General features: G+C 33.8%; 1 protein-coding gene across 1 annotated transcript; it reads left to right on the forward strand.

Moving 5' to 3' along the window:
* Positions 1 to 322: 322 nt before the first annotated feature.
* Positions 323 to 7,292, forward strand: LOC100257661 (wall-associated receptor kinase-like 1). Its single transcript, XM_019218321.2, has 3 exons — positions 323 to 1,326; positions 2,112 to 2,231; positions 5,867 to 7,292. Exons 1-3 carry the CDS (start codon positions 360 to 362, stop codon positions 7,072 to 7,074), a joined length of 2,295 nt encoding a protein of 764 aa, XP_019073866.1. The 5' UTR covers positions 323 to 359; the 3' UTR covers positions 7,075 to 7,292.
* Positions 7,293 to 13,763: the final 6,471 nt, after the last annotated feature.

Here is a 13,763-nt window from a genome sequence, read left to right on the forward strand (position 1 = left end):
TCAAGTCGATATAAAACAAATTTTCATAGAATTATTTGAGTATTGAGTAATTTCGATATGAACCAAGGAAATATCATCGCCACTTCCTATTGTTGCGCGCAATTTCCAATTACTTTCTGAAGACTTCAACCAAATAGTTGGCCAATCAAAAGATAAGGCGTACGTCAAAATCATCGGTATGAACCAAGGAAATATCATCGCCACTTCCTTGCAAGGGACTCCCTACACAGAAAGTTACAAGGGCATGTATCAAACTCAGTATTCGTCGTGTGGTCCCAGTTGGGTGCTCAATTAGGGTGATGAGGCACTAGAAGAAAAGCATAGGAAAGAACCAAGCTTGACTTCCTCAGTTGACTAGTATGAGATACTTGGAGCATATTTTATTTTTAAGGACACTTTACCTTGCTGCATATGAATCTCAATTCAACAAACAACCTAAGAGAGCATACTGGAGAAGGATGAGTACTGTTCGATGGCTGCTTCAGATCTCCTTATTACTATGGCTAAGCAGAGGATTAGCAGCAACTCAAGGGAAGTCTGGTTGTCTAGAGACGTGTGGAGACGTTGACATTCCATACCCCTTCGGAATTGGATCTGCTGGTTGCTACTTTGATGAATGGTTCGAAGTAACTTGCAACAACTCTATCCACCCTCACATTCCCAAGCCTTTCCTGAAAATACTGAATCTGGAGGTGCTGAATGTTTCATTAAATCGTAGCACCATCCGGGTAAACAACCCAGTACTCGGTTATATGAATTGTTCCGGCAAACCGTCAAACGACGCACAGTCGTGGGAGGGAGGCCCCTTTTCATTCTCTGACACCTACACTAGATTCACTGCTGTGGGTTGCAGCACCCTGGCCTACATCACGCAGAATGATTCAGTAATCGGGGGATGCATGTCCTACTGCAAACAGGGCACAACTGCGGCAAAAAATGGCAGCTGCTATGGCTTGAAGTGTTGCCAAACCCAATTCCCTCCGGGCCTCCAGTACTTCACTACAATGTTAGGCGACTTTCCTAGTAATAGTGATGATCAGGACGAATGCAAATACGCGTTCATGGTGGACCAAGAATGGTTCATCTCAATGGAACAAGATCCAGATAAGGTGAAAGATGTGGGACATGCTCCAGCAGTGCTGGACTGGCGGATATACAACGCAACATGCAAGTCAGTCGGATGGAATAATACCTCCACCTCAAACACATCCACAAGTTTTTGTGGCGCGAATGCCATCTGTTCAGCTGACACTCAAACCCCAAGTCTCACCTGCCGTTGTCCCCGGGGATATGAAGGCAACCCTTATCTTACCGAAGGATGTGAAGGTACACAATCTACTGAGGACTGTTAATTTATTTGATTTTATGTATATGGATATATTTATGAAGGATGCTATGTCTACTGTATTATTGCGAGGAGGGAATTGGTGAATTTTTTGGGAATATTATATTTAGGAGAACAAGAGTTTTATATCTATATACATATAGGTATATATTTTTAAAGCCTCACTTTTAAGAACTTACTAAAATAAGATTCTTTATAAATCATTTAAAAAAAAAAAAAATTCTCTCATTTTTCAAAATACCAAAATTACCCTCAATGAAAATATTTTATATTTCTTTTATGAATAAAAGTTCATAAATCTTCATCAACTATATTAAACTTGGGTAACCCTTATCCCTCCAAATATACAGCAATCCTATTTTTAATTCCTCATTTCTATACAAACAAAAATCAAATTTTCATCACCATTTTTCCAATGGAGATAATTGTTTCTTCTTGTGTTGTGTTATTATAAAGGTTGATACTTCCTCTTCTTCATTGAAAAAGCTAGCTTATGAGGAATCTTCAAAATATAAAATTTCATTTATAGGGAAATATATATATATATATATATATATATATATATATCAAGGGTAATTATGACATTTAACAAAAGATGGGAGAGAATCTGCTTTCTTTGATTCATGGTTAGAGAATCTTATTTTGATCAATTTGTAAAAGTTTTTCTTTCCCATGCTCTCTTGAACATAATTTTCCTTCTTTTTTTTAATCATTTCACAGAGTAAGAGCTAAGATTACTGAATCATTTCTTTATTTGAACATGAAGGTACAAATTATAAGCTATATGAGAATGGGACGGTATGCATTAATAGGAATGCAAATTTTTCATGCTATCCGGTCGATAAGTTGATTGTTGATCCACGTCCTCGAAGAATGGTGTTGCCAGGTATGTTGGTATCTTCTTTCTTTTTCTTTCCTCCACTCCCCCAACTACAAATTAGAAAGAAAACAATATCCAATTTCAGAACAATATCATAGGATATATGTACTTATGAACCATGGTTTTGAAATTTTACCATAATTTTGACCAACACTAAAACCTAAAGAAATAAATGTTTGATAAATTAATAATCTCTCTTAAATAATAAAATCCTTTTATCTCAACTGGGACCGCTGTTTACTAAATTAATAATCTCACTAAATGGATAAGATAATAATATTTTTAAATATGGTTCAAAGAAATATAGTTAATAATTGATGAATGACATAAGTTTTAAATTTATCCTAAGAAGTAGCGGTCCGCCTAGAGGCAATCCAAGTTGAGCTTGTTGTTAGCCAAATCAAACATGTAGCAAAAATATTCATAATATAGCAAGTAGAATTTCCTATTTTGCAACTTTTATAACTTTTTTTTTTTAAGTTACTCCTTCGCCACCTACTTGAAACCTTATTATCTTTTATGACATTAAATTTTGACATCACATCTCTTCTTTTTTTAGGAATCTTTCTATCTTTTACAATTAATAATCTTTCTTTTTTTCAGAGATTTTTTAGCTTTCATGTATTAATTTTTACCACATCCATTATTTTAAATTTATAAGTCATACATGTACAAATATTCAATGACAAAAACATAATCCTCTTTACAAATTAATAAATATTTATTTATTGATAAATTAATAACCTCATTAAAATAATAATTTTTCTTAATTCCAATGGTATTATTTTATAAAGATTTTACGGTGCAATGTGAAAATTTTTACTATGTCGTATTATTAAGGTTGTATTAGTACATTTTAAAGGATTATCTTGAAAGATAATTATTTCTAAAATATGTTCTAAAAAAAGTGAAGTATTTTATTAAAAAAGTTAATAATTAAAATTTTTAAAATTTTTAAATAATTATTTAACAATATAAATTAAATTGTTTTCATACATTTTATATAGAAGTTACCATTATTTTTTGTTTTTTAATAAAAGGAAAAAGGGAAGTGTATCCAAAGGACAATTAAAATAAAATTAACTGAACCTTGGGTCCTCAAGTTTGAAAGAGAAAAAAAATTCAAACTACTTTGACTATCTTGGTGAAAATTAGAAGACAAGTATTATTTTTAATGAGTTATTTAAAAGACACAAAATAGCATGCTTTCTATTTTTTTAAAAAAATAAAAGATATGTTTGGAAGCTATTTTCTTTCTAATTTTAATAAAAAAAAAATTAAGAAAACATTTTTGGGAATCATAAAACATAAAATAACGAAATTTTTTTGAAAATATTTTTTAGTTATTTTCAATTGTTTCTATTTGTTTATTTTAAAAATATTTTAAATAAATAAAAATATAAATATGAAGAATAATTAAAAATAAAATAGCATAAATAAAAAATTATCTTTAAAAAACTAATTAAAAATATGAAAATAAATTAAGAACATTTCAAGTTTTAAAACTTTTGTTTCACAAAATATCAAAAACAGATTTCAAAAATTAATTTTCATAACAATTTTCAAAACCCTTCTCAAATATAAAATTATTATTTTCACAAATCTTGTTAATAATATGAAAAAATGTTACCAAGGAAATGATAGAAAAAAATACTTAAAAAGGATTTCCTTCTTATTTTTATAAAAATGACAAAAGTTTATAAAAAAAAATAGCAATTATCCACAATTAAATTTTCTGTCTCAACATTTTTTTACAAGAAACCTAAATTAAAGAAAAAAAAATTATTTCTTCTTTCCCACAAAATTTCTAGGAAAGAGACATGGCTTAAAGCTCTGGACAAAAATTCTGTAGTTTCTCAAAACAAAAGCTCTATTTTAAAATTTCTTATAAAAGTCGAGTCAAAGATTTGATACTTCAATCATGTATAACAAATTCACAATGTCAGCCACAATATTCTTTTGGTTTACAAGCTCAATTCAGCACAACCAAAGTTCGAACCTTAACCCCAAGGTTGGCAAAATCTAAACCATAGCCCTTTATCCTCCTTTTGGCAATTTTTTAATTTTGACAAATCAAATATTCTCAATCTTTAGCTACGTTACCCTACGTTCTATAAATGATAGCACATAGAATGCACCTGGTGCTCGGGTCATACAAAAATATTGATTTTCTTTTTGTTTTTATTTATTCAAATTCATGAAAACAACTTCTACTTTTTAAATAAATAAAAACTATTTGCTATTTTACTTCGTTTATAAAAACACTTACTAGAAAACAACAACAAACAAACCCATGATCAAACTCTAAAAAGATTTTATCACAAGATTTTAAAAATATTTTTTTGTTTTTAAAAATAGAAGATTGTTTTTTAAATCACATGGTCAAACAATTAAAAAATGAAAATAAAAATTACTTTAAGTTATTTGTATTCTAGACATTGAAATAAAAACAAATAATCATTTCAACCTCATATTTATATTTATAGGTGCATTTAATTATAAGAATTGAATATATTAAATTCATTCATATTCAAAGAGAAATAGGAATGAAAACAAAATATTCATTTTCATTCCTAATTCTCGTTTACCAAACATGGTCTTAGAGGCAACCTTCTCCCATTGCAACTTCACTTCCATTCAACAACCACTTGTAGGTTACCAAAACCACTTGTAGAAATTCTATGGTAACTTTCACTAGGAAATTGCAAATTAAGCTTCGAAGCATGTGCTAGTATTTTGAGTCAATTAGCTTTCCAATTGCTCCAAAAATTCACCGTAATTCTGCATAGATTTAATACCTCAAAACTTTGTTTCGTGTTCCTCTCCTAGGAAGGAACCTTGATTAGGAAATTAAAGTAAGAATCCAATAACCAAGTTTGAATCAAAACCTACATAGAATTATAAGACTGACAGTTGTAGTATCAATAATTATGTTCCTTTACAAAGGGAACAAGTGACATACCATTACTCCTCAGATCAAATGTTTTTGTAATTATGGATTAATATTACCAAAAGCATAAGAAAAAGAAAATAATTATGAGAAAATAAAAATGACAACTTCACATCTTTAATTAAACTTAAGGTATTCCTATAAGAATATAGATTTACTATATTCTATGGAAAAAGGATTTTATCCCATAAATTTTAATTTAACTAAAGTAAGACCATATTTCTTAACTTAGAAATCTAGGGTTCATAGATGTGGCGAGGGGATGATATAAAGTTCATTTACTATCATTTTTTTAGTATCAGCAATGATGTTACTTTACAAAAGGAACAAGTGATATACCAATACTCCTAAGATTAGATGTTGTTGTAATTATGGATTAATATTGGCAAAAGCATAAGAAAAAGGAAATAATTAAGAGAAAAGAAAAATGACAACTTCACATATTTAACTAAACTTAAGGCAAATCTATAAGAATATAGATTTAGTATATTCTATGGAAAAAAGGATTTTATCCCATAAATTTTGATTTACCTATAGTAAGACCATATTTCTTAACTTAGAAATCTAGGGTTCATAGATGTGGTGAGGGGGTCATATGAAGTTCATTTAGTAGCATTTTTTTTTAGTTCAATTAGTATATTTTTAGCTTGCTAGACAAAATAATCTTTTTCCTTTGTTGTGAGTTGTGTAGGCATACTAGCAGGAGTTGGAACATTGCTTCTAGTAATTTGTGCATGGTGGTTGTACAAAGTACTAAAAAGGAGACAAAAAATTAAGTACAAGGAGAAATGCTTTAAAAGAAATGGTGGTTTACTTTTGGAACAACAATTATCTTCAAGTGAAGGAAATGTTGATAAAACCAAATTGTTCACTTCCAAAGAGTTGGAGAAAGCCACTGATCGTTATAATGAAAATCGGGTTATTGGTCAAGGAGGCCAAGGTACTGTTTACAAAGGAATGTTAATGGATGGAAGAATTGTTGCAGTTAAAAAGTTGAAGATAGTGGGCGATGGCAAAGTTGAGCAATTCATTAATGAGGTTGTCATTCTATCCCAGATTAATCATAGAAATGTGGTTAAACTGTTAGGATGTTGTTTGGAGACAGCAGTACCTTTGTTGGTCTATGAGTTCATTCCTAATGGAACCCTTTCTGAACATATCCATGACCAAAATGAAGAGTTCCCAATTACATGGGAAATGCGTCTTCGAATTGCTATTGAAGTTGCAGGAGCTCTTTCTTACTTGCATTCAGCAGCTTCCATACCAATCTATCACCGAGATATCAAATCAACTAACATACTTTTAGATGATAAATATCGAGCAAAAGTGGCAGACTTTGGAACTTCAAAATCTGTTGCCATTGATCAAACACATTTGACCACCCAAGTACAGGGTACTTTTGGATACTTGGACCCAGAGTACTTTCAATCAAGCCAATTTACTGAAAAAAGTGATGTCTATAGCTTTGGAATAGTTCTTATTGAGCTTTTAACTGGGAAAAAGCCAATCTTGTCAACTGCATCAGAAGAAGGGAAAAGTTTAGCCTCATATTTCATATTGTCCATGAATGAAGATCGTTTATCAGATCTTCTTGACGCTCAAGTTGTAAAAGAGGGTAAAAAAGAAGAGATCAATGCAATTGCTTTTCTTGCAAGACGATGCATAAACTTGAATGGGAAGAAAAGGCCTACAATGATGGAAGTTGCAATGGAGTTGGAAAGAATTAGAAAGTGTCAAGGAGATTTCAATGCTCAAGAAAATTTTGAGGAGGTTGGATACGACACCATTGAATTGACCGGGCCTTGGGATGTTGCCTCCACTTCAATGGGATCTTGCTTGAATACCAATGCATCTTCTTCATCGGATGTCCAACCTTTATTGTTTCAAAAGTCATTTTAAGTTGATAAGCATACTTTGTCTTATCATATTATATATGCATTGATGTAGAAATATGAGACTACTCTAGGTGGTACTTTGTGTGTAATGTTTTGTTAAAGAAGTATTGTATGGTGATACTTTTTATATGGGAATGGATTTCACTTAAACATAATGTTATTGTATGATTAATGTTTCTTAGTTAATTAGAAGAAATAGTACCACTTCATCTTGCCTTTCGACTTGGTAAAATTGTGGTTTGGCATTTCTTTTCACAATTCATGTTATGGGCAAGTGTTCATAGCTTTTATAAATATTGCCAGGTAAGATTTGTTTTTTTTTTTTAATCTTTTTCTTTTGTCAAGCTTAGTTGTATTTCTTTCACCTTGATTAAGAAAATATTATTTCTTTAATATCCAAGTAAAATGCAGAATAGTATGCATTTTTTCTAAATAAGAAAGTAAAATGTGAATTTTCTCCATCCAATTAGTTGATATTGGACAAGTGACAACTTGAAGGTAAATTTACAAAAGAGTTCATGAGTACAACTATTTAAAAATACAACTAGTATAATGTTAAACATCATGAACAAGGTAAAATATTGGGATTAAGTTCATTTTTGAAAATGCAACTAACTAGAACAGTGAAGCATAAGAGCCTACTTGAAGTGCTATTGAAGCATCGTTGTAAACAACTATAAGAAAAAAATATTTTTTTGGTATTAGATATGGGTGGAAGAGATATAAGCCTTGATCCCAAGCATTTAGAATAGCAAAATGCAAGTGCATTCAAATTTGTATTGATTAGAAAACTCCAAAATAAAATGAACCTCGTCTAGGGCAAGCTTTTGTAAGTTAAGGAAAAGAAAATACCAATTGATTGAATGAAGGTTTTAACAACCTTTCTAATGGACACGTTAGAAATGATGCCAATAAATTCTTTTTTCTTCTATTTTCTCTAGAACAAAAAAAAAAAAAAAACATATTTGTCCTTTGAGATGATAACGGGTAGCTTTTTAATAAAATAAAGGAAATAGAACCTAAAATTTTCTAGCATTTTAGCTAACTAACCATGTACTTATCAAATGCAAGGAAAGGACCAACACAGTGGAGATGGATGGAAAGCTTCTTGAGTGAATTAGAGATGGTTGATGAGGATTTAGTAGTTGAGGGTTAGAGAACTTTGTTTGGCAAAGGTTATAGATAAAGGAATTAATTGTGTAGAAGATCATCTTGATTCAACGTGAAATGCTAAGGATTGGAGACCGTGAACCTCCCCTTAAGGGATGTACGACAAGTTTAAAACACAACTAAGGGAGGTACTCTTTTAAAAGCCACAATTAAGGGATAACACTATCATAGCACATGAGTTTTAATAGAATGAGTGAAAAAAATCTTATGAGGATTAGGGTAGATGTTAAACAATTATAACATGAGTTCCTATATTTTGATAACCTAGTGCACAAGGACTTAGGTTGATTCAAGTTAAAAAGAGTTCAAATTTCTTTAGGATTTTGTTTTCGTTTGAATGACTTATGCAATGCTAGTTTGAGTTGGTTGGGAAAAATGGATTATATGTTTGATGTTTTTATTCTCTTTATTGGTAGAGACTACTAATATTTAGGTTAAGGGGGGTTAGCACACAAAATGGTCTTTACTATCTATATAAGCCAAGTATTTTGCATAATCTCAAGTGTTAATTAGTCCTTGACAGCTTGAATAGATGGCACGCCCTTGTTTGAGCACTAATATGTTTATCTAGTAAAGAATGTATTAAAAGAGAATAAAAAAGCACAAATTATGCAAACATGAAGGTAAGCCCAAAGATCTAAGAATGATGAAAGCAAGCTGGAGAAAAAAAAATGCATAAGGGAGACTTAGAGGATGTTTGGTAAATCAATTTAGTGACTAAATATCACTTAATTTAAGTCACTAGGCACATTAGGCATGTTTGATAAAATAACATAATATCACAATTTAAAGTATTAAGTTAAAATAATTAATTTATTTTTAAACTAAATACTTTTTTACCTAATTAATTTACTTATGTCTAGTGATGGTATATTTTACAACCAAGATTCCATATCCACGACTAATTCGTCCCCATTGCAGTCATGCCATTTGATTCTGGCTTAGACGAGTGTTATCAACAAAATTTATAAAACCTAAATCACCTCATACTAGGGTAGTATAGCTAACATAGTATAGTGGCTCTAGGATCGTCCACATGGATGGGTTTTTGTCGTATAGTTGACACAATGAAGGAAATAAAATGGTACTTTTCCTTATGAAAATTAGTTTTTAAAGCAAATGGAATTGTGGTTGAAAAGATTGATTTTAAGTTAAGCAAAAACAGTAAGTGAAATTAATTTACAAAGAAAAGGTCTCTTAGAGCTTTAGGTCACTAGGATCAGGTACCTTAGGCAAAGGGTGAGATTCTGGATCTTCTCCTCGCATTGGGGATAATAGCATAAAGGATGGTTATCTCCTGAACCTATTTTATATTTAGCAATTAAGATTTGATCCAAAGGTTTCATGGAAAATGATAGTTGCTGCCCATTAATGGCTTCAAACACTAAAGACTCTCACCTTGAACCACCTTCCAATGGCTCGTAAATGATAACTAATAAACATCCATGGATCTAGCAATAAGCATCCATGGAATCCGAAAAGCTTACCAAGTATTGTCCATTCAAGGTGCTTTTAAGGGATTTAAAGCTAAACCTTAAAATAAAAACCATTAATGGTTAACAACTACTTCCATTTAAAGCAAGGACAACTCCCAACTTTGCATTCGGGTCCTTCACCTAGCTTCCCTCACTCTAAGAAACGTAAAACCTAGCCACTCATCCCCTGAGAAATCATCCTCAGAGGTTGTTTGGCTAGAAAAAAAAAGTGAAAACAAAAATGAGAAGGAAAGGCAGAGCAAAAGCTCTGTATATTTCTTAGTATGGGAATTTACAAGTGTTTAATGAAAAACGTCCATACTTCTCCTTCTGTCCCTCTCTTTATATATATGCTACCTAAAAGATATATAAAAAGATATAAAAGAAAATATCTAGGTGGGTTACAAGGAGAAACTAGGAAATTACACAAAATATCTAAAGATAAAAATCTAACGAAGTCGGTGCACAGAAAAATTTCGCATACCATGCGAAATTTGGCATGGTGTGCAAAATCCTTTGGCCGCTTCAAGTGGTTTCTCATGGTGCGCGAAATTTCGCACAGCCATGCGAAACTACTGGTTGTTGGATTTCTTCCTCTTGTTTAATTCCTTGCATCTCTGATTGGCTTGGCAAAGGGTTATGAAGTGCTCCAAAGCATGGATTCTTCATGTATTTGAGCTTTAACTTGCATTGCCATGGATTTCACAAAATTCTCCCTCATTCTTGGCTTGTTTCAATGATAAAAAAAGCTACCAAAAACACCAAAACTTGCCAAAAACTGATTAGTAACCCTTGCTAGGTTCCTTAATGTGCCAATTGAGTTAAAAGGTATTAACTACTACTCAAAAGTATTTAAAACAGTTAGTTTCAAGCTATAACAGAGTACTTTTTAAATATTAATCACTCCCCCCAACCGACATATTGCTAGTCCCTTAGCAATGACGGAGAGATAAAGAAGAATAGACAGTAAAGTAATTTACAAAATCATACTAATCACTCCAAAAAATTTTCAAGTGGCATGATGCGGATTATACTCTCTCATGGAACATCAAAGAGGTAAAACCCAACCTTCAACAAGAGTCATCAAATATCTTGCTTAATCACAATTTATAAAGAGTAGGCATTATGTAAATTTAAACATCAAAAGAATTTCTATTCCCAGAGGTCCAATCTTTATTTTTCCACAAAAATCTAAGTGTGGACCCCGCATTTCGCTCACTCAATGCGTTTCCCACTCGATGGCGAGCTCGAATTTTATTTTGAAAAAAAATGATTTTTATTGATTAAGAAAATGACTTGGAGTCGCCACTTATTTTTGTTTTATTTTTAAAGGGTAAACAAAATAAGAAAGAAAAAACCCTAAGTGTGGCTCCTTATTTTGGAAAAGGTGATCTACGAAAAACCGGATCGGGTTCGGGGGTCAGGTTACTTATCGGGAAGGTACGGTAAAGACCGTAGCACCCCTCTAAGTCCCTAAAGTCGGGTCTCTACTAATAAGATGAAGCTGACGTGGCAGTCAATAAGAAAATCAATGAATACTCGAATCAATCTTGCACATATGAAAATCAGAATGAGCATAGGGAGTGCGTACCTGGGCCGCGAGCCGTAATGCGCTATCAAAATCCGGGTTAGTGAACAAATACAGAATGATTATGTGTATAACAATGATCAGAATGAATCAATCGTGCATAACAGTCAAATCAATCAGTCAATCATGAAGTCACATATGTCGGGCCCCCACCAAAGCCCGTTTATCTTTGCATGAATTAATTCCATAAATTCCATCACCCGGAATTACGGAATTTAATTCTTACTTATTTTAAAAACATTTTGAAAACAAAGAAAATGCAAAAGTGGGTGCCGGAAGGAAAATGGCAACCAAATTTTATTGAATAGATGATTTTGGTACCTAAAACTCTAAGGAATGAAAATTTTGGAGTCTAGATCATTTTTAAAAAAAAACCTGAATTGGAGGATTTATTTACAAAATGGGACTTAGGAGAATTATTAAAAAAATGGATTTGGAAAAACTATTTTTAAAAACAAAAATGAAGAAAATGAAGATGACACGTGGCATGAGAGTAGCAATGCTAAAGGTGACCATGCAGGATCCTCGTCAATGAGGATTTGATGAAGTGTTCCCCCTAACTAAATCTGACAGCTGTGAAGTCCCATACCAACAAGTCCAAGCGTAGAGTAAAGCCAGACTTTGGAATTCCATATACTCTTCTGACTGGTTACGTGACTCAGTGGGTCCAGAATGGTGTATCAAATAGAACCTGAAGCCTATTTCAATAAGCCAATTGGTCAATATGTCCCGCGTCCCAAGTATTGATGCCTGACCAAGCTGACATATAACTTTGCATGGATGAATTATGTGCCTGCAACTAGATAACCCAATAGTACTGGTAGATTTCTGCATCATATTCAGCAACTCCCAGGTGATTGCCAGTGCCATCCATACTCAGTGACTTTTCCAACCTCCATGAATTCACCATGCTCCTCCAAGAAATAACCAACAACACTAGGTAGCATTTCCAATTCACTTCACGACCTTGGAATGAGCAGTTGCTTTATCAGTTTCATGGCAGAGGATGAGTGTTGGAGCTTTCCTCTTGACAACCCTTGACCTGGAAAACGGAGAGTGGATACCGGTAATCCATGATAAATAGAGACTTCCCCACTTTTCCAGACTGAAGGTGATCTTCTCATGTTGCTGGCCTATAGATCCATCTTCTTTTCGTCCATTGGCACCATGCATGGAACCCTTCCGTCCACATGCCAGCTGTGCCTCCTGTTCGGGACCCCCATTAGAAAACTTCATGTCATCTAGAATAGAACTAACTTTTCCAAAAACCTCATCTGATAAGTGACCATCAAAAGAGAAGGATTCTTGGCCACTTAATGTATTTTTCGCATGCAAGGGAAGGTCCACCCCTGGAACAACAGTTGGTGGCTGGTAGCTGATGTTGCTCTTGAATCAAATGGGGCACCAATCAACAAACTGAATAATGCGCCTTGTCTTGATGGTGGCTACAGCTACATTCACGTCCTTGGGCACCACATCACCTCGGTACATCAGGCAGCATGCCACGTACCTGACATGGCGTGGGTCACATTTGGCTATTATAGCCACTCTCGGGATTTTGGAGCAGCTTTGTCAAACAGGCTTTGAGGCTCTTCGTTGACACTGTCATTTTCTCAGCGACCGGAAATGCAGAATAGGACCCAACACCAAATCGACCAATCAACCCATTATCAGCCCCGAGATCCTGATTTTCCTCAAGAGCCTTCAAGGATTTTGAAGTACCACTCTGAGCTATAGTTCCAAGACAGTCAATGAGCTCGTCCTTGGTCATTCCAATACCAGTATCTGAAAATTCTCATTATCTAGAACATGAGTAGCAGCTGGAAAAATGGCTTCCAAGATTATCCCTGACCACTACCACAGGACGAGGAAGAAGAAGATTGGATTCGCCTAAACACCAAACAGAGATAGGCTTCCGGCGCCGCCAACAGTGGCCATTGGATCAGACTGTTGAAAGTGGAAGGACATTGTCTGGTGGGCGTTAACTGGTGGCTGTGATCACAATGGAGCCAAGCAGGCACCGTTTTCTGTCATTCACGCACTTAACCTCATAGCCAGAGCCACAACTCAACCCATTGTTGAGCGGAGATGTGCTCAAAGCTGCTGTGTTCGTCCCATAGATCAGTTCATGAGTGAAGTTTTGCTCTGAAACCCATTTGCAATCTTCACGTTTTGCTTGATCTCCGACAGAACCTTGATGCTATTGCTGAAGACGCGAAGATTAATGACGGCAGACTGGGACTCGTTGGACTAGTCTTTGAGGTGCATGACGAGCAGAGAGGTTGGGATAGATGAACAGGGCTGGATGATGGATGATGAATAAGGAGTGGTGAAATGGGTATGAAAGAGTTTGAAGAGAGAGAAAAGGTGGTAATGTGGAATGGGTTTGATGGGTATCTTAACGCCGTCTGGCTGACATTGTTGTGAAGATGTGGTAACAGAACACCCATATAGTGGACA

The sequence above is a fragment of the Vitis vinifera genome, chromosome 3 (genome assembly GCF_030704535.1).
Source record: "Vitis vinifera cultivar Pinot Noir 40024 chromosome 3, ASM3070453v1".
Taxonomy (NCBI): domain Eukaryota; kingdom Viridiplantae; phylum Streptophyta; class Magnoliopsida; order Vitales; family Vitaceae; genus Vitis; species Vitis vinifera.

What these genes read in the sequence shown, in the direction of transcription:
- LOC100257661 (XM_019218321.2), top strand. Translation starts at nt 360, where the DNA reads ATGAGATACTTGGAGCATATTTTATTTTTAAGGACACTTTACCTTGCT. An exon ending in TCTTACCGAAGGATGTGAAG is followed by an intron (nt 1,327 to 2,111) that starts GTACACAATCTA and finishes TTGAACATGAAG; the next exon opens with GTACAAATTATAAGCTATAT. An exon ending in TCGAAGAATGGTGTTGCCAG is followed by an intron (nt 2,232 to 5,866) that starts GTATGTTGGTAT and finishes TGAGTTGTGTAG; the next exon opens with GCATACTAGCAGGAGTTGGA.